At 43.5% G+C, this 25,774-nt stretch overlaps 1 protein-coding gene across 2 annotated transcripts in view; it reads left to right on the forward strand.

The window, feature by feature from the left end:
* Positions 1-25,774, forward strand: part of CCDC85C (coiled-coil domain containing 85C) — a 219,744-nt gene that overhangs the window by 145,801 nt on the left and 48,169 nt on the right. The window contains exon 3 of one of the 2 annotated variants that reach the window (XM_054971511.1): positions 15,018-15,056. The exons of the other annotated variant lie outside the window; for it this stretch is intronic. Within the exon in view, the coding sequence (XP_054827486.1) occupies positions 15,018-15,056 (39 nt within the window). The remainder of the gene's footprint in view (positions 1-15,017; positions 15,057-25,774) is intronic. 2 annotated transcript variants of the gene reach the window in all.

The following is a 25,774-nucleotide window of genomic DNA, read 5'->3' on the forward strand; positions in this document are numbered from 1 at the left end:
TGCCTTGAGCAATGATGTCCCTTCCGTAAAGTGATGTCATCACACAGGTTAAAGGTGGCCGTGCAGGGCAAAAGGCACTCCCCGAGCAGCACAATTTGGCCAAAAATGGCCGCTGTGGATGCAATTCCAGCCACTGTGGCTATGGGAGCACGCCATGCCACTGGGGAGCATGCCTCCCCACCAGCCAAGTAAGTGGGCGCAGGGGAGGGGAGGGTGAGAGCAGGGGATCCCCCGCCCCAGGCGGGGGAATGGCAGCCCTATCTGCACAGGACCTTTAGCAACATGTAATTGGGAAAATTCATAGGCAGCAATGAAAAACTTTGAGAATAGGGGTGTCAAAAAGCACTGAAGCACCTCTCCTTTTAATCTGCAAAACATATGAGCCAACTTTACGCAATTTATGCCAAAATGTAAATAGATAGTAATATTAAATTTCTGTTTTGTTTTATAGTAGTTTTAATTGATATGCACTGCTTTGATTTTCTTCCAAGAAAGGCAAAGTATGAGGGGTTTTTAAAATGTTGAACAACACAACCTGTTGCTAGGAGACAAGCCATGGATTTTGGTAACAGGCTGCCTGTTCAGTATGCCCTTGGCCTAACGTGCCCCAGCACACAAAGCATACTTTTATCTGTTTTCCCCTTTGTATGTGAGGTCAAAAGCAGAATTGATAATTAATAGGAGAAAAGTACAGGGGCAATCAGCAGCTAAAACAGCCAGGGATCTTTGTCTTAATAGCATGTCATGTTCTTGCCAAAGCTTCATTGCATTGAAGTTGGGCTTCATAGTAGCCAACAGCTGAAATTAGACTTTCATGTAAATTCTTTCTTGCAAAACCGTCTGTTAATGGAGCTTAAAAAGCCAGTTAAGACAACCATTATGACTATGGCAGATCAGGAGAAAGACATTCCATGAAGATCAGCTGTATCTACCACTGGAGAGAAAGCTATGGAGTGATTCACATCAACAATTCACATCAGTGGTCATGACAGATTCAAAACTAGAACTGCAGGCCACATGATGAAGTCGTTGTCTGACTGATCCACTCTGGATATTAGAGACCTGCTGCGATTACTCAGTGAAATTAATTGGTGGTAAATTCAGGACTAAATTTCAGCCCTGACCTACATGGCTTAGGCTGGCCTGATCTCATCTTGGAAGCTAAGCAGGAGTGGGCTTTGGGATGGGAGACCACCAAGAAAGTCCAGGGCTGCTACACAGAGGCAGGCACCGGCAAACTCTCTCTGAACCTTTTGTGCCTTAAAAACCTTGTGAAGTCGCTGTAAGTTGGCTGCAACTTGATGCCCTCACCCACCCCAGAATCAAGACCAGGAAAAAATACCCCAAATGTATTGAAGTGCATAACTTATTTATGGAATTTACTGGCTCAGGATGTGGCATTTGCCTCTAGCATATAATCATTGGGGGGGGGGGAAGAAAGATTTGGACTAGTTCATGGAAAATAGATCAACAGCCATCGTAGCTAAACAGAACCTTCATGTTCAAAGGCAGACAATAGGGATAAATAATAGAGTAAGGCTGTCTTGGTGCCCCTTGTATGGATCTTTTTGGACATCTAGGTGGCTGTTGCAGGAACTAGAACGCTGGTCTAGATGGACAATTTACAGTTACATGCTTATCAATTCACTTAAATCCATGAGCCTAGAAGGACGTAATTCTGCTTCCAATGATGTTATTAGTCCCTTTTCAGCCATGCTCTTCTTATGCTTTTATTAGTCCCTGATGAGAATTTCAGTTTCTCTTCTCAGCTCAGCATATATGTAGCGGTTGCAACCATGCTCCGCAGCTTTGCTATATGAAATCTATATATTATATATCTCAATAATTCTTCACTGCCAAAGGCAATGGAATGGCTCAAGGGCACCTTATGTTGCAACACCTTGAAAGTAGCATCATGTGAATGAGTTGGGCGTCTCATTCTCAGTGGCTGAGAAGATAAAGACAATGGATGAATGCAAGGGGTTTCCTTGCCTGCCCCAAATCCTTAGCCGTGGGCCACCATTGCAGAACCATGAAGTTGGCTGCCCACACTCACCCCACTGTTTCTCCTTTGAACCCAAATCAAAGGAGGTTTTCCTTCAGTCCAGTTCAGGAAGCCCGCAAATTGAGCCTGGATTGAGCGTGACATTATGTGGGCGCTCTCTGCAATAGCGGGGGCATCCCACTGTCCACATGGGGGAGAATCCCCATGTAGAAGCCGCTCGAATTTTAATTCTGTACCATTTTATCCTCTGGAGTTACTTTTATTTATATAAGTAGATGAAACGAACAACAACAAGAAGTCTGAATGGGCCGTTCTCCAAATGAAGAGGCTTTCCAGTTTAACATAATTACGATTTTTCAAGGAAAAAAAATCCAGATCATAAAGGAAAAGCCTGACAAACCTACATCAATGGTATCTCTAATAACATGAGCGGCAGGTTCAAAGGAGGACCTGGAATGTATCCTTTTATTCCCATGAGACCTGCCTCCCCGTGTTGAAAGACTACAGAGAGTGTGGAATGATGAGGTGCATTTAAAAATCTTAAGCTAACTTAATTTTGGGGAGGGGAATGGAGACACAAAAGGGAGCTTTGACACATCACAGAAGAGGTCAAATAACTTGTTTCCTGGAAGAAGACCTCGCCCACAAAGCATCCGTATGTTTCAGGCTTCTTTGTAAGAGGAGCATTTTTTAAAAACAAAGTTTTCAAGTGAGGTTTGCAGCCAGAAGATCGAATTACTGTCTATGAAGCTGTCTTTTGCCTCCATGCTTAGCTCTTGGAAAGACGCCAGGTAGACTTCCATAATCACTAGTGATTTGCTAATCTCTTTAAGGCACAGGCATTGTTGGATACTTAGGACGTCAGATTTCAGCACTCCGGGGTCTTGTCGACACAACTTCCTACCAGCGAGCAAGCAGCTTTCCATAAACCATTGAATGTCAACATGCAAGAAGGATAAAAACACATTGGAAATTGAACTCCAGTACAGCTGGTGGTCTTGTTAGTGCCCCAGGGAATATTTGTCAGCATTCAAAGCAGACCAGCTAACAGAGTTGGGTGTTTTCCTTTCTGCTAGGTTCTGGCCTAGTAGCAGTGCAACTAAGCCCAGAGAGTTTTAAACAGGCAGGGCTCAGGTGGAGTCTAATTAGCTCTAGTTAATCAAACCGTATATCACATTCAAGTCCCAATATGGCATAATTTGAGCAGGGCTCCTGCTGATCATGGTTGTGTTCCCAATCCAAATTCTTAGCCAAGGTGATCCAAATTCTATGCTAAACTGATGAAAATTTTCCTCACCAGAATAAATCGTGCAAATTAGCTCAAAAGGCCGTTCTTTTCATGATGAACCACGGCTGCAAATGCCCTGCTTGTTTCCACTCGGATTGCAGAAATCTCAAACAAAAGTGGTGGCCCAGTGATGTGGACTGAGCCCTTTACGCCATTCAGCCCTTTACATAAGTCTGAAAATAGGTTCATACTGGTGTGTTGACCTCAGTGGATGGTTATTATGTTCAACTCTGGGAGAAATCCCGCACACATGAAGCTGCCTTATACTGAAACAGACCATTTGGCTATCAAGATCAGTATTGTTTACTCAGACTGGCAGCAGCTCTCCAGGGTCTCAGGCAGAAGTCTTACATATCACCTACTCTGCAGTCCTTTCAGCTGGAGATGCTGGGGATAGAGCCTGAGTCCTTCTGCATGCAAAGCAAAGGCTTTGCCACTGAACCACAGCCCCTTGCCAAACAAGTTACAGCAAATTTCAGCCTTTTGAATTATACCATGTGTGACACTGTATGTGATTCCTTCCCCCCTTTCCTTACTCTCCGTAGATCCCACTGTTCAGGCAGAGATCCAGAGAGGGCTTGACCATGAAGTACAGACTGGAACACACACATGTATATGTATATGTATATGTATATGTATATGTATATGTATATTTATACAGACATATACATATACATACATAAATACACACATATACATATGCATATGTATGTATGTAGACAGATGGATGATCTGTCTATTTTGATGAGATTGTGAGCTTTCTCTGGAAATGTCACTTTTGTGTTCTGTGCAGCATCCTGCCAACTTCTGCACTAATGAAATATTGGATGTAACAATTGGTATCTACAGTAATAATTCCAGAGAAGTAGCAGTGTATCAGTTGTAGCAAAAATAAACAAGATTATTGGCACCTTAAAGGTGAACAAGTGTTTATTGTGCCATAAGTCCTATGCATTCTAGACTGCAAAAACACTAAAAAAAAAACTTGTTAGTGTTTAAGGTACAACATAAATCCTTTTTATTTTTCAGGCGTCTCGTTCATCCAAAGTAATAGCACAGTTGAAGAGAGGAAGGAAGTGGGGCCTTTCTTTCAGTACTCTCATGATAGCTTCAGGGGGAACAATATTCTGTTCGTACTCAGTGAACCTTTAAGTCAGAAAACAGTTATGCCACTGCTTTGGCAGCATATGTTGCCGAAAGCTGCCTGTATTGTTATATCCTGAGGCTTGAAAGTGGATTCAACACAACCAAGTCATATGATTCGGTTTTGTTTTCCCAGCCATGTTGGACACTCCTCTCCGCAGGTCTGGGAGGAAGCGGCCGAGCAGCCTGACCGGGTGGTTGACCTGCGAGGGTTAACCCCCAGGACTCCCAGGTAGGGGGTCAGGGTCCGGAGCGCTGCGGGAAGAGCCCCCTGAAGTCGATCCAGGGGGTAAATAGCCCATCTGCTCCTATGGAGGCCGGCAGACTTGCGCAGCACATCGCGTGCTGCCGGGCCATGGAGAACGGCAACAAGCAGATTTAAGGTGGAAACCTGTAAGTAAGCGGATCCCTTCCGTTACTCTAAGCGTATGCGAAGGATTGGTGGAAGCTGAAGCTTAAGAAGGCTCGGATATCTTCCCCTTCATTGAGTTTTGGAACTTAGTTGGCGGACTCCCCCCCCCCCCCCAAGATGGCAACGAAAAAGCAGAGCCCTGCTGTGGGCAAATCGGTTTCAGCTGTGTTGCAGGGGAAGGGAGAGACTCTTGAAGAGGTGGTTAAACGGTCGGTTGTTGAAGCTATGAAGCCCTTTGTTGATAAGCTAAATCGGACAAAGGGTTGGCTCAGTTGAAAATGAAGTGAAAACCATTCAAGATGTAGCGCTCGAGGCAGAGGAATCTGCTCGTGAAAATGCAACACTCATGAGAGCTACAAACAAAGAAGTAAAGCTTTTGGAGAATCAATTGATAGGACTACAAGTGGATCGTGCTCAGACGGTATTGCGTTTACAAAACGTGAAGGAGAAGGAAAGTGAAAATTTAAAGGATTTGATGTCGGAACTTTTGGCGTCATTCGCAAAGGCAACTAAAGAAGAGTTAAAAAGCGATATTCTGGAAGTCCGTCGGACATCTTCAAAATATGCAATGAAGCGTCAGCTGCTTCGTGAGATTATTATTGATTTTTCATCTAAGAAGACTCGGGACACCATTTTATACAATTCGACCAATGTGGACTTGGACTTTCTTGGCAACAAGGTTAAGATATTGAAGGACGTTCCATGTTTAGCTCGGAAAAGAAGATTCAAATACAAAAGTTTTGCAGCTATTCTGAGAAAGCGTGATATAAAATACAAATGGTTATTTCCGGAAGGCATCTGGTTTAGATATAAAGACCAAGCCTACAAGATAATATCGGAAGTACAGCTGAAGGATTTTCTGCTTAATCATCAAGAGTTTGAGCAAGAAGAAGATCCAGAATCTGAAGGGGGGAGAGGGGAGGAGTGAGTGAGCGCAGCTATTGTAGCTGTTCAAAGAGAACTGAGACCGAGATGCAGGCGGGGGGGGGAGACCTGATCCTGACTGTAGTTTGTATCTTATAAGATCTACCAATCTAATAGCATTTTAGAAAGTTTAACTTTAAATAATAGTATTATGAAGGGAATTCAATACTTGTATTTGTAGTCTGTGTTCTTATGTTGTTTTTTCCCTCTCCCCTTGTTTCCTTTTTCCTTTTTCTGTTTGTAGTTTGGATGTTAGTAATTAGAAAATAAAAAAAATTATTAAAAAAAAACACAACCAAGTCACATGAACAATGAGCAAACTTCAGTGAAACTGACTGACTGGTGCATAGTTGTGGCTTCCTAGGATGTAGGGTGAGCAGAGCTATTGCACTCTTAAGCAGTGTTGTATTTGGCATGCGAACCATCAGAAATGTACTTGAAAACCTGTACACAGTGAGCTTGATAGGCTGGCCCTGTCCGTCTGCATGGCGTCTCCCTGGGCCTGTTTGTTTTGTTTACTTCAATTATAGCCCTCCTTTCTCGCTGAGACTCAAGGCCAACCTCACAGTTAATGCAATAAGAGCATTATAAAAAACTGAATGAAACTGGATTACAAAATTAGAGATTACATGAAAAACAGTGTAATGCATCACTATATAACAGTATAATTCAAAGAAAGCACTGTAGCAGGATGTGCACAGAACACTGCAACAGGATTTCAAAACTGAGGAACAATGCACGAAAAAAAACACCTGTGCTATAGACAAGGAACAGAGCAATGAATGAAAACTGCTTAATATTTCTCAGATGTTGACTACAAACTTATTCCCTATTATAAAAATGACCTCCCAAACAATTTGGTTGTACATGCTTTGCAGAATAATAAAAGAAAAGGGACAGTTATTGGGTGCAGGTAGCCTGCTTACCATGGTTTGGGAGCCTCTGTGTGTAGGCTTTTCCCACAGTTGTCATATGTCCATATAGCCTTGTGAATAAGTCCTCAGTCAGTTTGTGGTAGATAGTAACACTTTTTATTTATGTTACAAAGGTACTAGAGATTAGTGTGGTGTAGTGGTTAGAGTGTCGGCCTGGGATCTAGGAAACCCAGCTTCGAATCCCTGCTCTGCCATGGAAACTCACTGGGTGACCATGTGCCACTCACACTCTCAGCCTAACCTACCTCACAGGGTTGTTGAGAGGATAAATGGAGAGGAGAATAATGTAAGCCACCAGGGCTTTTTTTCAGCTGGGACATGGTGGAACGGAGTTCCGGAACCTCTTGAAAATGGTCACATGGCTGGTGGCCACACGCCACGGAGGGCAATCTAAACCCCTCTGTCTGGAGATCAGGGGGCGGGGCCCCCAGCCATGTGACCATTTTCTCCGAGGGCAACCCACTGAGTCCCACCACCTCTTTTCCCAGGAAAAAAAAGCCCTGTAAGCCACTATGGGTCCCTGTTGGGGAGAAAGAAAAATTCAAAGCTTCTAAATTCAGCTAGAGAGCTGAGCTTGAAGGAGAGGGGTCAGTTTGTTTTCTTTTCAAGCAAGGGCACATTGGCAATTCAGGTTCCGTGGGCCTGACTTGGCTCCCACGGTCGCCTGGGATCAGCTGTCAAGATATCAGCAGTCTATAGCCTCTGTTCAGATCTGGCATGCCCGGAGGATTTTCCAGGTCAGAGAACACTTCTAAATTCATTGGATGCCTTTGAACCAGAAAATAGCCCAGATCTGAATCGAGCACTCATTTCAGTTGCAGAGCAGCAAGAGGGGAAAATGGAAGGAAATTTGTCACTGGGATCATGACACGACCTCCATCAAAGCTTCGAGTTACTTAGCGAGAGGTTTCTCTGTGATTTTGGCAGGTCTGTGGATTAGTGCTAGGACTGAAGCTTGGAATTAGAAGAATGGGGTTTATGAGCATTCTCGCTCTGGCATCAGCCATTCTCTGTGGATCTCCAAAAACTCTACCAATATTGTGCTACTGAGATCACTGACATGTTACCATTCTGAATGACATTTGTATTCATAGAAACACTCAAAAATGCAATTGTGGTGCCAGGAGTAGCGTTAAAGTGTGCCCAACAAAAATCTCAACCTCTCTGTGAGGAAGCATCGATGTACTAATGTCTTTGTCGGGCTTTCCAACATGTGGTCTCCCTGCAACGTATGAGTCTAGAATTATATACGTCGCCTCCCATAATGTTCACATTATAAAATAAAATAAAGGAAATAAAGGAAAGATGGAGACAATACACAGAAGAACTATACAGAAGAGAGAGAAGGATATTTTTCAAGAAAAGTCCTTTGATGAAGAACCAGAAATCTTGGAAAGTGAAGTAAAAGCTGCACTCAAAGCAATCGGGAGAAACAAAGCACCTGGAGTAGATGGAATACCAATAGAGCTATTTCAAACTACAGAAATGGAGTCAGTCAAAATCTTTAACAAGAATCTGTCAACAAATATGAAAAACAAAACAATGGCCCACAGACTGTCATTGAGAGCCAGTTTGGTGTAGTGGTTAAGAGTGTGGGACTCTAATCGAGAGAGCCAGGTTTGATTCCCAGCTCCTCCACTTGAAGCCAGCTGGGTGACCTTGGGCCAGTCACAGCTTCTAGGAGCTTTCTCAGCCTCATCCACCTCACAGGTGTTTTGTTTTGGAGATAATAATGGCATACTTTGTAAACCACTCTGAGTGGGCATTAAGTTGTCCTGAAGGGCGGTATATAAATCGAATGTTGTTGTTGTTAAAGACAGAATATGGGGAAACAGAATAGTTTCCAATTGGCAAAGGTGTCAGACAAGGATGCATATTATCTCCCTACCTGTTCAACCCCTATGCAGAACATATCATAAGGAAAGCTGGATTAGATCTAGAAGAAGCTGGAGTAAAAATCAGTGGAAGGAAAATTAACAATTTGAGATATGCAGATGACACCACATTACTGGCAGAAAATAGTGAAGACTTGAAACATCTACTGATGAAGGTTAAAGGAGAAAGCGCCAAAGTAGGATTACAACTGAACATCAAGAAGATAGAAGTAATGACTACTGCGGAGTCACACAATTTTAAAGCTGACAGTGAGGAAATTGAAATTGACCAAGATTTTCTATTCCTTGGCTCAATCATCAACAGGGAGACTGCAACGAGGAAATCAGATGGAGATTGAAACTTAGAAGAGCAGCTGTGAGGGAGCTAAATAAGATCCTTAAAGATAAAGATGTCTCTCTGGGAACCAAGATCAAGATAATCCAAACTATGGTTCTCCCCATTGCCATGTATGGATGTGAAAGTTGGACAGTGAAGAAAGCGGACAGGAAGAAAATTGATTCGTGTGGTGCTGGAGGAGAGTTTTGCAGATACCATGGACAGCCAAAAAAACAAGTAAGTGGATACTAGTTCAAATCAAGCCTGAATTCTCCCTAAAAGCTAAAATGACAAAACTGAGGCTATCTTACTTTGGTCACATTATGAGAAGACAAGATTCTCTGGAAAAGTCAATAATGCCATAGGTCGGAGGCAACTTGACGGCACATAACACACTCACAATGTTCACAAGGAAAAGGCTTGTTAGGAACTATAATGACATAAATGGCATAAAATAAATAAAAAATGTCCCATCTATTGGCTATAGGGTTTCCAGGTTCCCTCGCTTCTGGATCCTATTTCTTGTCCCTGGTCTTGCAGGTGGCGGAAGAAAAAATGTTTTTAAAAAGCCATTGGTGTTGATATGACTTCACTTTGGGGGAAACCAAGGATGACATCAGTCCACTCTAGGAATTGCTGCAAACACTATGGTTTTACTATAGAGTTTTCAGTGATTTCTAGAGAGATGTGAATGTCTTTTCCAGTTTTTCCCTGGAAGTGATGTCATGCTGTCACCTTGATGGTGCCCTTCCATGTCCCTGCTATATCAGGCAACCCCAAATAGCTACAAGATAAAGGCTAATTTCATTTGTTGTCCGTGGCAGCTGGCCAGCCCATGGCATAGCCTGGATTAGCTCTTCACATAGATCAGGCACCCTGTAACACTCCATCACAAGTAGTCAGCAGTGAGGTTGTGTGTTTGACGTGGTGTGGTAAAAATACTGTCCAGTCTACTCTGCTGAACACAACAGCCCACTCTTCCATTACAGACATCGCAAGTAGCTTCATGTGGGGAGCCATGCTGGTCTGTAGTATTAGAATAAAATTCAAGTCCGTTTTGATGATCAACAAAATTTTCCAAGGTACTTGTTTTCATAAGTCAAACTTTAGGTTGTCAGATACGTATCTGACAAAGTGAGCTTTGACTCATGAAAGCTAATACCCTGGAAAATGCTGTTGGTCTTAAGGGTCCGAATGGACTCAAATTTTGTTCAGCCACCACAGAGAATCTTTTAAGGTAACCCTTCCCCCCCCCCCCCCGCGCCTCATTTGTGGCTGTAACATGTATACCAGAATCATAAATGAGAATGTTTCTCCAACTTTGGGTACCTGGTCATGTCTACTGGCTGTGAATCTACCAAGATCTAATGTTCAGGTATCGGTTCAGCATTATCTGCAGTAACATTTGCTACATAAAAGACAAATGTTTATACCTTTAGCCCAGAGCTCTCATTAGCAATGAGTATTTTGACCCCCTCCCTTTCCTCCCCTAAGAACCTTTTTCTAGTCTGTACTTATTGGCTGTGTAATGTGGCAATTATTTCCTCGAGGAGTAGTACTTATGTCTCCCCCAAGTAATACAAAATTGCAAATCTACTTTTATTTCCCCCAAGTCCCATACTGATGGTGGAGGTGGAGATTGTTATTATTTTAATGTATGATATCAGAAGGCCAATTTGAGCAGGGGAGTGACTCATAACATGAAAAAACTTCCTACATTCAGTCTCTGTTTAGAATTCAATAAGGTAAGAACACCAAAGTAGTTTTCAGCTGAACAACTGTGCCATGTTCTATTCAGAAGTCTGGGTGCTCCGTGCTAAGAAAATAAAAATTCTGTTTTGAGGCAATCCAAATTCTACAACCCTGTATACATTATGTGCTTAATCTGTATTTTAATTTTTCATGTTATGCATGATTGACTCTGCAGCCTCCATTTCATCATATTTATTCTAGTTACTCTGATCACGGGGACGAGCAAGTTGATACGGAGGAACTAAAGTCCCACGTCCAATCACTGCAAATCTTATTTGTCCACCTTTGTAGAGTCTGAGATTTGAGCAGGCATACTCATACATGAGCTGCTGTAGCACAGTGGTTAAATGGTTCGGCTGCGAATCAGTACTGTACAGGTTTGAATCCCACTACTGCCATGAGATTACTAGGTGGCCTTGTGTAAGCCACTCCTCTCAGCCCCAGCTTCCTAGCTGTATTGTGGGGATAATAATAACACTAACTTGCTCACCGCTCTGGGTGGGACACTAATCTGTCTAGAAGAGCAGTATATAAGAGCAGTTGTTGTTAGGGATGTGCACTTCAAGTTTCCGATTCAGGGAAAAATACCTGAATCTGACCTGATTCACAAAGTTTCAGGATTTCCGAAACGGCCCCACATACCTGGGCCATTTCGGAAACCCCGAATCAAAGATTCCTGAAGCTATTTGTGTAACTTCGGGAAGCTTCAGGGCAAGAGCTATGTCCCTCTCCATGCCGTTGTGCAGCAGGAGGGAGAAGGACATTTAAATTACCGATCAGCTGTTTGTCGGGGTTTCCGACAAGCAACTGAGTACAGCCTGCCGGGGTTTAAATTTCCCTCTCTGTGCTGCTGCACAGCAGCAGAAAGAGGGACATTTAAATCCACAACGCCACTTGTCAGGGGTTTCCCTGACAAGCTGCTGAGTGCAGCCTGCCGGGGAGTGAGGGAGATTTTGAAGGGAAGGAGGCTCCCCGCGTTGCTTGCAAGCAGCACAGGGAACCACCTTCCCTTCAAAGTCTTCTCCTTTCCAGCAGGCTGGAGGAAAGGGGGGGAAGACTTTGAAGGGAAGAAGGTTCCCTGCACGGCTTGCAAGTAGCGCAGGGAACCTCCTTCCCTTCAAAGTCTTCTCCTTTTCAGCTGGCTGGAGGACGCGGGGAGAGACTTTGAAGGGAAGAAGGATCCCCACGTGGCTTGCAAGCGGCGCAGGGAACCTCCTTCCCTTCAAAGTCTCCCCCCATCCCTCCAGCCAGCTGGAAAGGGCCTTTCGCACTTCACCTGGGTCACGGAGGTTTCCCTCGCAACCCAGATGGAGTTTAAAGAACCAGCCAAACCCCACCAAGCAGCTGATCTGCTCTGTGGGGTTTGAACTCCCCCCTCGAACCTTATTTCACCTGATGGGAGGGGAAGGAGGGGGTTCCCTCCTTCCCTTCCCATCGGGTGAATAAGCAGGGGGTAGTTTGTTAGTGTGCTCCAAATCTTTACAGCGTACACCGAAGCGGGTCAAACTGATGCTTTTTTCCCTTATCACTGACTTTTTTTCTGCTTCGGGTTTCCGAAGTGGGAAACCCGAATAATTTTTTTTTTTTTGCATACCCCTAAGTTGTCGTTGCTATACTTTCAAGGATATCTTTGCATCCACAGGACATGAAACATTATTTTTTAAATGAAAGCTGAGATGATCAGACAGTTGAATTTTACACCTAAAGGGCCCCATAAGAATCAGCGTTAGCCTTCCAAGGATTACGGGAGCTGTGGTAGGAGAGGTTGTAGCAGATCCAAGCCACTACAGTTGCCCTTATGAAGTTCCTTCCCGGTTTTCCTGGAGGCCTTTATAGCCCTGAATCAAGATGAAGGTTATGAATGGTCTGCCTGGTCAGGTGATGCCACTTAGGAGCCCAGCAACACCTCACTGTTCTGGAAACACTCCACACGGTATCCCCCGGGGTTCAGCATGTGGAAAAGCAGCACACAGAGATGTAGTTCTACCCCGTCATCTCCTGACAACGTCTAGCTTATGGAGCGTTCCTTGGACTTAAGTGGCTCTTCTGTTAGAGGAAGAGCTGCTGACATTGGAGGAAGGCTTGGTGGAGTGATAGGATAGGTGAATGATTCACTCCAGCATCAGCCCCAAAGTTACTATTAGGCTATAATGCCACCCTGTGCTGCTTGGAGAAAAAGCAGGAAACAAAGGGAATAATCATGTATGTGGGTGTCAGTTTATTGTGTGACTTTTGGTCACATCACTTCCTTTTCAGCAGATGTACACACTGGAAGTCCAGCACGAGGAAAAGTGCTATGGGGTCCTCGTCCTTCCCCATTGCAGCCCCAAAGAAGTCAGTGGGAGGCAAAGAGGCTTTTGGGAGCCAGGCTATGCTGCTACGTGAGCGGGGGTGCTGAGCTCAAGAGTTTTGTGAGCTTACAGACTAGAACATGTATTTATTGTAACTTGCTGGACACTTATTTTTTAAACTGTTTCCCATGGCAAAACCTTTCCTTCTCTCGCTTCTGCCTTGAAGGCAAATTTTTATCCCTTTCTGCTTCCTCAGCAATAGAAGAGAAAGCAGCTATTTTGGACTATTTGTGATATTGTCTGTTTCAGCTCAGTTTCTTGGCATCTGTGGAACACAAAACACAGGGTGTCACATGTCGGTTTTGTTGCTTACGCCCCACAGAGCTGCTGCTGATAAATATTTTTACAACTGTTAATTTTCCATGCTGAAATCTTCAAGCAAAAAACCCTACCTCATTAGCGATCCCCTGCTATTCATCAAACTTCCCCCACAGCGTTATCTTTCTGCTGTCAATTATGAGTTCCAATTTGCACCCCGTTGTCCAAAAAGTGTCTGTTGTCATACCTCTTCCAGTCTGAACTCACAAACCCTTCTCATCCCATAGTTAAAAGTAGGGCTGTCAAGGGCTTCAAATCTTATACTAATTGATGTATGAGTGAGTCCCTCTTATTTTAACCTCATGAAAAAGGGAGCACCATTCAGCTGTTTTTCCGCTCTTGTTTGCTGTTTTTCTGCTCTTTCCGCTCTTGTTCTTCCATAAGTAGGCTTGCTATCCTCCCCGGCTGCAGCCCCTCTCACCAGGCCGATGGGGGCGGGGGGAGGCACTGGAGGGAAATGCATTTGCACGCTCTTTTGTCCCGCTGAACTGGCTCCAGTGTGCCTAGCATTTCCTCTCTTGTGTTAGAAAATGACATTGTTTTCCAGCATGAAGGAAGAGCTGTGGGGCGTGCTGAAGCAAAAAATCGGTTGGAGGCTGGCCTTGCTGAGGCCTACAAATGGACGATATTTGGCTTCAGCATGACCCATGGCTCTTCCTTTGCACTGGAAAACAGCATCATTTTCTAGCACAAGGTAGGAAATGCCAGGCACACTGAAGCCAGTTCAGTGGGACAAGGGACCATGGGAGGTAAGTACCCCATGCCCTCCAGCCCTGCCCTCTGACCCTCTCTTTGGCCCTTGGGTCCCCTGGCAACCCTATCTGTAAGTAATTTCAAGATCTTCAATTCTGTCAGTTTTCATGAGCTGTTTGCTTTCCTACTACATATCCCTCTCATGGTCACAACTTGTCTTAATAAACAAAAGATAATTTATACATTGTCCTTGCCCTTCATCCAAGATGCAGGACAACATACATGGTTCTTCTGCTCTTCACTTTAATTTACATAAATTAATATTTACACCCAAAGCCACTTACAACGATATTCTCCCTCCATTTTATCCTTACAACCGCAACTCTGTGAGGGAGATTAGGCTAAGAGCGTGTGACTGGCCCAAAGTGATCCAGCAAGCTTCCATGCCAGAGTGGAAATTTGAACTTTGACCTTCTAGAGACTAGTCCAACACTAAAGACTAATCAGTACTGTTTCTCATGGTAAAAGTGTATAGTATGATAGGCTGAGAGACTTTGGGCCAAACTACAAGTGACGAATGACACAGGTTGGACACTTGTCAGCTTCCCTTAAGTTTTGATGGGAAATGTAGGCAGCTTGGCAGAATGTTGGACAAGTGACAGTTGAAAAGTCCATTGGACAGCAGTTGGAGAGCCAAGCTGCAATACCAGGATGCCTACATTTCCCATCAAAACTTGAGGGAAGCTGACAAGTGTCCAACCTTGTAGCTTGGCCCTTTGACTAGCCTAAGTGAGACTTATGGCTGATTGGGATTGAAACCCAGGTTGAACATTCTACCCAGTGAACTACACTGGCTCTCGCAAATCAGTGTTGGGAAAGGTCTTTGTAAATTTTAGAATGTAATCTTTTAAAAAATAATAATAATAATGTTGTTTTGCTCCGAATTAAAATTGGAGATGTATAACATTCTCTTATTCCCTCCTAGCTGGCTGGTCACAACAATTCACCAAGAAAATTCATTAAGGTAGAGATGTCTTAAGACGTTTACGCTTCTAGCATTCTGGGTATGGGGAAGACTTGGCTTGTAATATTGGTGGTGGATTGTTTGCTGCTCATACGGCTCTAGCTTGCAGGTTCAAATGTTAGCAATTTCCATTTTGAATAAGCCCAGGTTTTTAAAAAAGGCATGCCTACTTATTTGATTCCTGTTCCATACCGCATAGTATGTCGATAGAGAAAGCATACTATCAAAACTTCATTTTCAGAACTGATCCATTTAACGTGAACCAATGTGCACATCTCTGAAAGGAATGATTCTACCTTTTAATTCACCTTGTGCAAATAAGTGATTCCTGAGTCTCAAAGGATCAAACAATTTTGGTTATAAAGAGAACAGTTTATGGGGCAAATTATTCACATCGGTGAATGGCACAGGGCCTTGCAAATTCAGGCCTTACATATTGTACTGATATTTAATGGCTTGAAGAAAGTGCAGTGGCTGATGTATTTCATCTCAGATGTGATCCCTCGCTTGTCTGATTTTCTTATGGACAATGAATTGCAGGGTTCTTGGAAGCATATTTCATCTTCTGTTGTATGTGAATAGACTCTGTTAGAAAATGTTGTTGGCAATACATGGAATTTGTAATTGTCTTGAAATTTGATAGAGTTATCTTTCATCCTGTTTTCAACTGTTTTTCTAGGAAATTCTTCTCCTCCCCCCCCCCCCCGCCACTTACTATTATTTTGCTTCAAGTAATCTCTTCCCCATCTGATCCTTGAATTTGTTTGTTCATTGTGTTCAGGATTGCCAGGTCCCCTTAACTCTACTAGCGAGAGGGGAGGGGGCGATAGTCACCTTATTCTTTTGTCTTTGCATGCACTTTGAATGCACGTGCTCCTAGGACAGCAAAATGACATCAGTTCAGGGAAGTGACTTCATTGTGCAGAGCCCGGGAGCACTGCTGCACTTCAAACGGGATTTGGCCCATTTAGGGGGCAAATCAGCTTGCTGTGAAACACAGGAGCATTCCTGGGCCCTCCGCAATGATGAGTGATGTCACACCACCCTGGGATTGCACCTGGGAGGCCTTTTCCCCTGTCTTTCCCCCCTCCCCACTGGCCAGATGAGTGATAGCAAGGGTAGAAGGTTGGAGGGAGGATCGGCCGCTCCCACCAGGGGACTTGGGATAACCAGTTGCCAAGTTCTAGGACAGAGCTGCCATGTCCCTGGTGGAGGCAGGAGATCCCGCATCCTCAGCTGGCACTTCCCACCACTGCTCAGCTGGCTGGTGGGAACTGAGGTGGGGGGGGTGTCATCAACAAACCACCGAGTTTTGCCCAAATACCAGAGCATCCTCAGCATTGCCTGGCAACGTGCTGATGACATCATACAAGACTGACATCAGAGTGTTGCCAGCAACGTGATGATGTCTCTGCTATGACCTAGTAAGTTCCCACCTCCCACCTGTTACCAGAGGGGACCTTGAAACCCTGTTCTAGGCTTATATTCTTCCCACAGTTCAACACAGTCTCCCTTGACTCAGGAAAATACATACCACGTTTTTTCCCCCTAGACCAAAAGATGCAATTTCCTTCAGATCCACCTTTCCTTCCTTTCTGACAAATCCTCATTCTTTCACCCTTATTCATGTGGTATTTCTCCTTGGAACACCCTACCCCTTGAGGCGCTCGTGGTGTCTTACTGTTGTCTAGGCGATGGACCGAAAAGTTTCTTTTTAGCTAGGCTTTAAATTGAGGGATTCCATCCTTTTAAGATTGTTTTATGGTCTATTTTAGCTTGAGGACTGTTTTGCAAATCTCGTTTTAGACTGCTGAATGTTGTTTTCAGGTTCTCTGGCTTGTTTTTTATGGCTTGCTTTATTATGAATAATTCTTACATTGTTAGTTCCTTGAATTATTTTTTCTTTTGTGAGCTGCTTCAAGCAGGTCTCTGAAGAGGTGGCTGATAAATTTTCCATCTGTATCATTGCCCTAGGTACCATGCCATGGTCTCTAAACAGACTCTGGATTTCTTTCCATTTAGTTCTAGCACGTATTAAGAGTGTTGCTTTTTCCTAAAAAGTCCTGTTAAGTAGCTGAAGGAACTAAGATCCAGAGGAGTTAGTCGTGTTACTCTGCAGTTGCAAAACAGTAGAATCCAGTAGCACCTTTAAGACTAGCAAACTATATTGTAGCATAAGCTTTCGAGAACCACAGCTTTCTTCGTCAGATGCATCTGATGAAGAGAGCTGTGGTTCTCAAAAGCTTATGCTACAATATAGTTTGCTAGTCTTAAAGGTGCTACTGGATTCTTTACTATGAAGGAACTAAGTAAATAAGTTGGAAATAAGTGGGGGTAGTTACCATAGAGTTTCTAGTGATTCTTAGAGCTACCCTTTGTCAGTAACAGGTTATACTTGTTTTTTGTTTTATTTTTCTCTTGCCACAGCTTGAAGCAGGCAGCAGGGCTTGCTGGTGGGAGGCCTCCTGCCATTTGTAGGGCAGTACTTTTAGAAGACTTTACTCAGATGAGCAAAACCTTCTCTTTGTCTCTTTGTTCTCTTTGACTCTTCTAGTCCAGTATTGCCTACTGAGTAGCTGTGAATTCACAGGCTGCAGATAATTCCTCCAACTCTGCTAAGATCTCTTATTCAGGGACCCTGGGGGATTGAACCTGGGGTCTTCTGCATGCTGAACACGTGCTCTATCGTTGAGCTCTGACACCTGAACACAAGCAATGCCTGTTACTGTCCCTGTGAAAGCTCCCTTGCCTTGACGGTTTGGGTGCAAAATACAATCTGCTGTCTCTTTTGGTCAGCATCAGTAACTTAAAACCAGACAAAACATTGGGGCTTGGTTTGGCATCTGGAAATTATGACCCACTGAGCCGTTTTCAATCTGTGGCAATGTCTTTGGCAGCCCCATTCTGTAGTTGCCTTCCCCACTACCTCCATCCACCCCCAACAACTGCCTTGACTGACAGTAACAGAAAACTCCAGACACACATGTTATCATTAGAGGAAGCTTTCGAACAGCATGGTGCTTGACAAGATTGATGTTCATTCTGTTTTCTTTGTGAGTCTGACTAGCAAATGGCAGCTTTGACAGGCCAACGTGAAGGACTTTTTAAAAAAAAACTTACCCAGGGGGGAAAAACAACAAAATCAAAGTGACAAAGCATTCTTGCTGAGAAGAGTTGGTCATTGCTTTTCCACGAAGCCTCTAATACACTGGTTCTTAAGCACTGAAACAAAGGCCATGGGCTCCGTTATGCGGTGATCACCAAGACAACAAGAGGGTAACGTCTTTGGAGGGAAGAATTTTGAGCTGTCAGCCACAGCTGTACCACGTTGCTCTAACCTTGCTCCTTCTTAGCTTAAGAAAAGTAGTGGATAAAGCCACCAGGGACTGATACTGAGCTGGTGTTGTGAGCTGGAATCTAAGTCTGTGATCTGATTATGATTTTTAGATTTAGGATAAAGGCGAAGGGAAGATTACACGAGTGCTCCGAGCACATCCTTCAGACATACTCTATGCCTGAAAAACTATCAGACATGCTTGCAACTTGAAGCTTTTTAGTAATCACTGTTCCTGCTGGCTGCGGTGTTTACTGCTAGCACTGCTACCTCCACTTCTACCTGGAAAAGCTAATGAAGTGTGCGACAACCAAGAGCTTGACCTTTTCACAGTGGGGATTGTAAGAGGCAGCGAAGAGTAGGAGGAGGCCTTGGCAAAGCCATAGGTTGAAGGGCTTCAACCAGTGTTTGATTTGTTGGCACATCTGACTGTTCAGATTTGAAGGACAGGTTCAGGGTGTTGTAAGCACAGCTGGTGTTCCCTCTCTTTTTAAAAAAACGCATATCCTTTTTTGAAGCCTTAAACACTGGTGAAAGGGATCACGTGACTGCGAATGTCATTCAGCGGAGAGTATTTCACCAAGAGTTGACATCTTCTTTGCCAGAAGGACAAGGGCGCTCATCGATAAAAAGTTGCTGCGATGATTTCTGCTGTGTATCTGTTAGGATCTGTTTTTGTTGCCACGTACTACAGACAGAGTTATTTGTTTAAAATTTCGTGTGCCATAATCGTAGGAATGGCAGCCTGCCACAGTGAGCGGACAGTGTATGATCTGGCTGATGCAAACTTTTCTCCACATCGTTCTGTCAGATAATTGTAGCAGAGTTAATAAGAACGCTCAGCAGAAATAAGCAGCGCAGACACTTGTGATCTTAGCTTCTATAAAAGAGTTTACTACAAAATGAGGGGGAAAGGGCACATGGATAGTAAAACAACAAATAGCCTATTTAAGCTCCATGTTGTTCCGTTGTTCTCTCTACTCCTACATTTCTGTAGTTCAAGCTGCAACTGAACGCTGTAATTGATCCTTGCATACGGGTAGGAATCCTAATTGCCCCTCAGTAAAACTGATCAGCCAGTAGTTGATCTAGGGTCTCCTCATTGAGCATAAAGCCCCCCTTTTTCTTTGGCGGGAAGATGCTACTCTATCCTTAATTGGTCCTATGCTAAACATCCTAGCACTAATGAATACAAATATCAGCGTAACTCTTTCATGACTGAAGGGTTGACACTTGCTAGAAACCCAACACGTTCTAATGCTAGGGGAAAGGGCTTATTTTATTCTCAAGCAAGGGATGAGCGTCAGCTGGTACATATTGATACTGAGTACTGGTAAGAAAGCAGCTGAAGCAAAACCTGTGACATTCAAGCCTCCCCAAAGATACCGTGTGTGTATAAAGTGCCATCGTGTCACAGCTGATTTCAGTCAGTCAGTCTGTCTGTCAATCAGTTATGTCATTTATAGGCCCTTTCTCACTGAGACTCAAGGCGGATTACATAGTGTGAGATTAGTACAATCAGTTTCAAGGACATTTCAATAAACAATGCCGTAGGGGTATATCAATGCGAATTTGACATAACATCAGCAGAAATTCGATACAGAGTTGAAGAAATGCTGAAAGAGCATAAGCAATTCTAAGACTGACATAATATACAACGTAGGACTACCCGGTAAGATCATGCTGCCTTAAAGCAACGGGTAGTACTTAGGCAACAGATAGTACTTAGTAGCACATAGTAGTGAAATCTATGGTCCCTATCTCTTTAGTGAAGCATCTCTTTGAGACCACCCCTCATGGGGTTTCAAGGCAAGAGGTGAACTGAGGTGGGTTGCCGTTGCCTGCCTCTGCGCAGCCACTCTGAACTTCCTTGGTGGTCTCCCATCCATGTAGTAACCAGGGCTGATCCTGCTTAGTTTCCAAGATCTGACAAGATCAGGCTACCCCAGGCCATCCAGGTCAGGGCAAAAGAGATAGTACTAAATTAAAAATAGATGAAAGAGGCCCTGAGGCGATGCTAAATAAATACCTGTCATCACTTCAAAGACTAGCTACAAAGCAGGCCAATTTCAGAAGGTTATGTTTGATCCTTAATATCTTACGGAACATCAAGACTCAAGTCCAGTAGCACCTTAAAGACCAACAAGAATGTGAGGGTATAAGCTTTTGAGAGTCAGGCTCTCTTCATCATATAACAAAGGTCTTTAAGGTGCTACTGGACTCAAATCTTGTTCTACTACAGATCAACACCTGAAACTAATATCTTGTGGGTTATTTTTCTAGAAATAACTGCCAAGGTATGTCCAGATCATGTTAGGAAAAAGTGGCCATTTGAGTGTCTGAATTTGCCCGTAATGGTACAGATGGAAACACTGGCCATTTAAGTTACAGGGAAGTGTTCCAGCAGTCCCCTGGCCTAAAGGGCCACTGGGGGTGAGAAACAGAGACAATCCCCAACAACTCTGTCAGGTGGTGGCTAGAGATCCCCTGGAATTACAACTAATCTCCAGGCCACAGAGATCAGTTCCCCTGGAGAATATGGCGCCTTTGGTGGGTGGACTCTGGCATTATATGCCACTGAGGTTCTTTCCTTCCTTAAACACCTCCCTCTTTAGGCTCCACTCCTAAAATCTCCAGGAATTTCCCAACCAGGAACTGGCAACCCTACTTGGTTCAGGCCCTTCAGTAATAATGATGATAGGTGTCAGCTCACTTCCTCTTTCATTGAAATCAGTATGGGGGTGGAGGCAGTGGATAAGCCTGCCAAGGCTCAGTTAATTCAAAGTTTTAAGCAGCGAGGGCAACAGGACAGAGGCTCTGGAAGGGGAGACACTCCAGCACACCAGAGATGGTGGAGGGCTGTGAGAGAATCTGTCCCCTCCAGAGCAATCTCTGCCAGGTCTGTCATTTAAAACTACGTTTCCTGGCTAACATTGGCCATTTTCACACCTCTTTAAAATAGCAACTCAGAGAAGGCTACTGGCTTCCTCGCGTGATTTTTGATGTCATCTGTTTACAAATGGGAGGCAGGCAGCTATGAAAGCATCATCATCATCATGGGTGGCATTAAAAAATCACGCGAGGAAGCCAGGCAGCCTTCCGTGAGTATCACGCTGTTTTAAAGACATGTGAAAATGGCCATTGCATCTCCTGGCACTTGACAAACACATGCCCAGGCATCTCGTCTAGCAAGACTCTAAGGGCCAAGCTACACATGACGAATGACACTTGAACAGCAAGTGTATTTCTCCCTGTTCACTTGCCCTCCAATCAATCCACTTGCTGTTCAAGTGTCATTTGTCATGTGTAGCTTGGCCCTTAGTTTCTGGGTGAACCAGGGAACTGAGTCTGTATTTGGAGGTTGCGGTGCTGTAGAGCGACTTTGAGTGCAGTCCTATTCAGAGTTACTCCAGTCTAAGCCAACTAAGATCAGTTATTAGGCTGGTGTAACTCTGCATAGGATTGCATGGTCTGTTTATCACTCTGCCCATTCTCTTGACACCAAGCCCTGTGCTAAGGCTTGTATAGAGTCACCATCCAGGATCTCGAAACCCTCGAGAACATTCTGAAAGCAAATTGGATTCATTATTTTCCAGGGACAGACTATTATGATGTCCCCACCACTACAGGGTGGAGGTAATAATAATAACAACAACAATAATAACAGGACAACTTCAGGACAACTTAACACCCATTCAGAGCAGTTTACAAAGTATGTTATTATTATCCTCACGGCAATCATCGTTGTGAGATGACTGGGGCTGAAAGAGCTCCGAGAAGCTGTGACCGATCCAAGGTCACCCAGCTGGCTTCAAGTGGAGGAGTGGGGAAATCAAACCCGGTTCTCCAAATTACAGTCCTGCCGCTCTTAAACACTACACTAAACTGGTAGGTTGCCAGCCTTCAGGTGGCGACATCTAATCTGCAGATGACAGAGCTCAGTTCTTCTGGAGAAAATGGCTGCTTTGGAGGGTGGTCTCAACGGCTGGGGTCCCTCTCCTCTCCAAATCCCAAGATGGAAGGAAGCATTTTTTAACTACATTAACAGGTAAACCAGCACCCTCCCCCACTTGCCCCGAGTACCAGCACAAGGTGTTAACCAGTCATTGTTTGTTCTGGGAACCTGCTAAGGAAAAGATTCATGGAGGATGATGGCCACCCATCTCCCAGTTTAGGGATGGTAAAAGGATCACATAAATCAGTTTATTGCCTAGAGTTAATCTTAACTATGATTTCCTTTGATATATGAATGTAGTCATCTTGTGGATACCTTAGCTTAATTCTGGTCTGTTCCCTGGTTCCGCGCTCAATGCAGTACAGGCTGGAATACTAGCAGGGTCTCTACCAAGGAGGCAGGAGAAATAACAAAGGCCATGAAACAGGAATTTGAATGACAGTCAGTGAACCATATCCTGGTTTCACAAACTGACCACAGTTAAAATAGCTTGTGGGTGGTTTTGCATCATGTCTGAACTGCCTCACACCTTGTGACCTGATTGCTGGCCCTTTCTGCAGAAGGTAGACGCTGGTTGCGAGGAAGAACCAAGGAAGTAGAAGTTGATGAACAGATCAGACATGGACAGAGCAGCACACATGGAACCCAAGTCCTACCTTTTCCAGCAACTGAGATGCTAGGATCCGTCGTTCAGGTTCCAGTGCGACCTGTGTCTTGCAGCCCTCATTAGCATTGGTAGCAAGAGGAGGGGGAGCACCACAGGATGACCCCCTCCTTAAATATTTTCAAAGCTCTCCCAATAAAAGTAGAACATATATAACAACAGTACTCTTTTTTCATGAGAAAGCTGGTAATACAAAAATGAGTTTTCTTTTCTTAAAAAAAAAACGACTTTAAGTGGAATGATGTCTTCTCTTGATGCATTATTAGTCACAGTCTGCTAATGAGCAATTTGAGCTTTCTTTTCCTTGGCAATCTCTTTTTTAAAAAACTTGGAAACGAAGCCTGCCCTAATGCGTGTTTATAAGCTTCCTAGGAGCAGGCAAGGAATATTTTAGAAGGGTAATTAAAATACTTTATCCCTCTTAATAGCTGTTGTAATATTTTACTAGATTTAGCTGAAAACTGGAACATATTGTTCGTGTAAGGTGTGCAATGGGTGGCAAATAACTAAGTGACTTCTGGGCGGCAGAGGAGTGATTTGGGAGGTTTCCAACAGCATTTGCAGTTTCTGAAATGAAATGAACTGTTTAAAATGGTGGTTAATGGAGCTGTATTGTAATGAAAGAAAAGGATTTGTTTGGAATGAAGCACATTTGCAATAAGTCTTCATGGCAGTGCAAATGGACAACACACCGCCTCTGCATTCTTGTACTGGTAGTGCCACCCTCGCCCTTGTCTGTGACATAGCTGTGTATTTCAAGGGCACTGTGCGGCTCTGTGGCTGCCCCATTTGAATGGCATCCAATGAGCCATTTTAGCTCAAAGGAGCATCATATCTAGGAAGAGAGGAATGGTTTCCTGGTAAGCGGAGCAGAGCTCCGCTAACCAGCTGTTCCCAACTTTCCAGACAGGACTTTTCAGTCTTTTAATGCTTTAAACAGCTAAGGTACTCTCTGTACTTGGATCAGTATGTGATGGCTGAGGATTGTCTGGGCTATCATCACAGCATCCAAATACAAGCAAATTCAAATATCATTACAGCATCCGAGTACAAGCAGATAGTGAAAATCAAGGAGCCAAGTAAATAGAGTTCAAGGTTTAAAAAATGCCACAAAACGCAGGTAATCAGAATTTTTTTCATAATTCATAATGGATGAATACATTTCATACATTCATAATGGATTTTGGCTACACCAACAGCAACGCCAGTATAATAGTTGATATAATATTATAATGAAAAACATCCAACAGATGGACCTCAGGCTGTAATTACACTGAAAAGGGGGCTAAGAAAAACATTCCTAGCTTGTGGACGATGACCATTCAGGATGCATAGCTGATAAATTCTAACAAGAGAACAGAATCCTGGGTAAGGCATATACCTCATTTTGAACAGTGAAGAAGAGATTAATGACTCACTGAGATATCAAAAGTTCACTCATTTAATCCTTCCTGGTGCTCACACATCATCATGGTAGAATGGTATTGGTGATATTTCAAAGAGATTGGAGTCAAATTTGTGCTTGATTTCTAAAGCTTCAAAAGGCAACAGCACTCATTTTTTTCTCTCCACAGTGAAGCAGTTGGGATGTGATATGACACTGATCTTTTGTGATCGCTCCAGAAAATAGCAAACAATTTTAAGCTCCCTGCTGTTCTATTTAGCTTTGTTATTCCTTTGTCTGACAGCGCATACACAACTGCTAGTACAGTCTCTCTCTCTCTCTCTCTCTCTCTCTCTCTCTCTCTCTCTCTCTCTCTCTCTCAGTCTCATACACACTCACATGCATATACACAGAACTCAAAAGATTGTTCATATATTAAAAATCAGGCAGTATGTTTATGATGGAACACGTATTCCTTTCTCTAAATACTTGGCACATCAGTTAAAATTAAGTTACAACATCAAGGATGTGTGTTGAAATCAAACTTGTGAGATTTCTAAATTTCTTTTTTTATATACACCTGCATTGATTTGTGATTGTTCAAGAAGCCTGAATGGTGTAATGGTTAGCATGTCAAACACAGGTGACGCAGGTTTGAATCCATGGAAGTTGGTTGGGTGCCCTTGAACTAGTCACACACTCTCAGCCTAACCAACCTCACAAGGTTATTGTGAGAATTAAAATGAGAGCAGAACGATGGAAGTTGCTTTGGGTTCTAATCAGGGAGAAAGGCAGGCTATATATGAAGTAAGTAAGTGTTATTGCATCAATGTGAGTTTTTTCCCTCCAGTTCTTTAGAAGTACAAAATATAATTTCAGCGGCAGGTGCAACTCAGAAGTCTTAATGAAGAATAAAGAATGGAATGGTCACGTTTATGTAGGTTCAGAACTATACGGCTTTGAAAACAGTAAAGCTGATGGACACCTTTACTGCTAATAAAATGTTGTCTTTTACGTCCTAGTTTCTATATTTCACTCTTTAATATTCTAGATGTTTGTAAGCCAGGATTGCACTAGGCCCGTTTCTCTGATAGGCAGAATATTTGTTTAAGGTTCATGTGTAATGTCCTTAAATCAAACAAGGGTTCGTGTTGCCAGAGAAATCGCAGGGGATTTAGTCAATGATAAGTCAATATTTAAAAAGCACTTTCCATTCACTGAATACTAGTAATAGGAACAGGCAAGACCCATGCAGGCTTTCAGCAATCCTGTCTTTAGTTTTAAATTTTGACAAATGATAAGGATCGGAGAAATTCCTAAAGATACACTGTTTCATACTTCTCATACTTTACAAATTATAACATGGAATCTGGGTTTCATA

The sequence above is a fragment of the Eublepharis macularius genome, chromosome 2 (genome assembly GCF_028583425.1).
Source record: "Eublepharis macularius isolate TG4126 chromosome 2, MPM_Emac_v1.0, whole genome shotgun sequence".
Classification (NCBI taxonomy): Eukaryota; Metazoa; Chordata; class Lepidosauria; order Squamata; family Eublepharidae; genus Eublepharis; species Eublepharis macularius.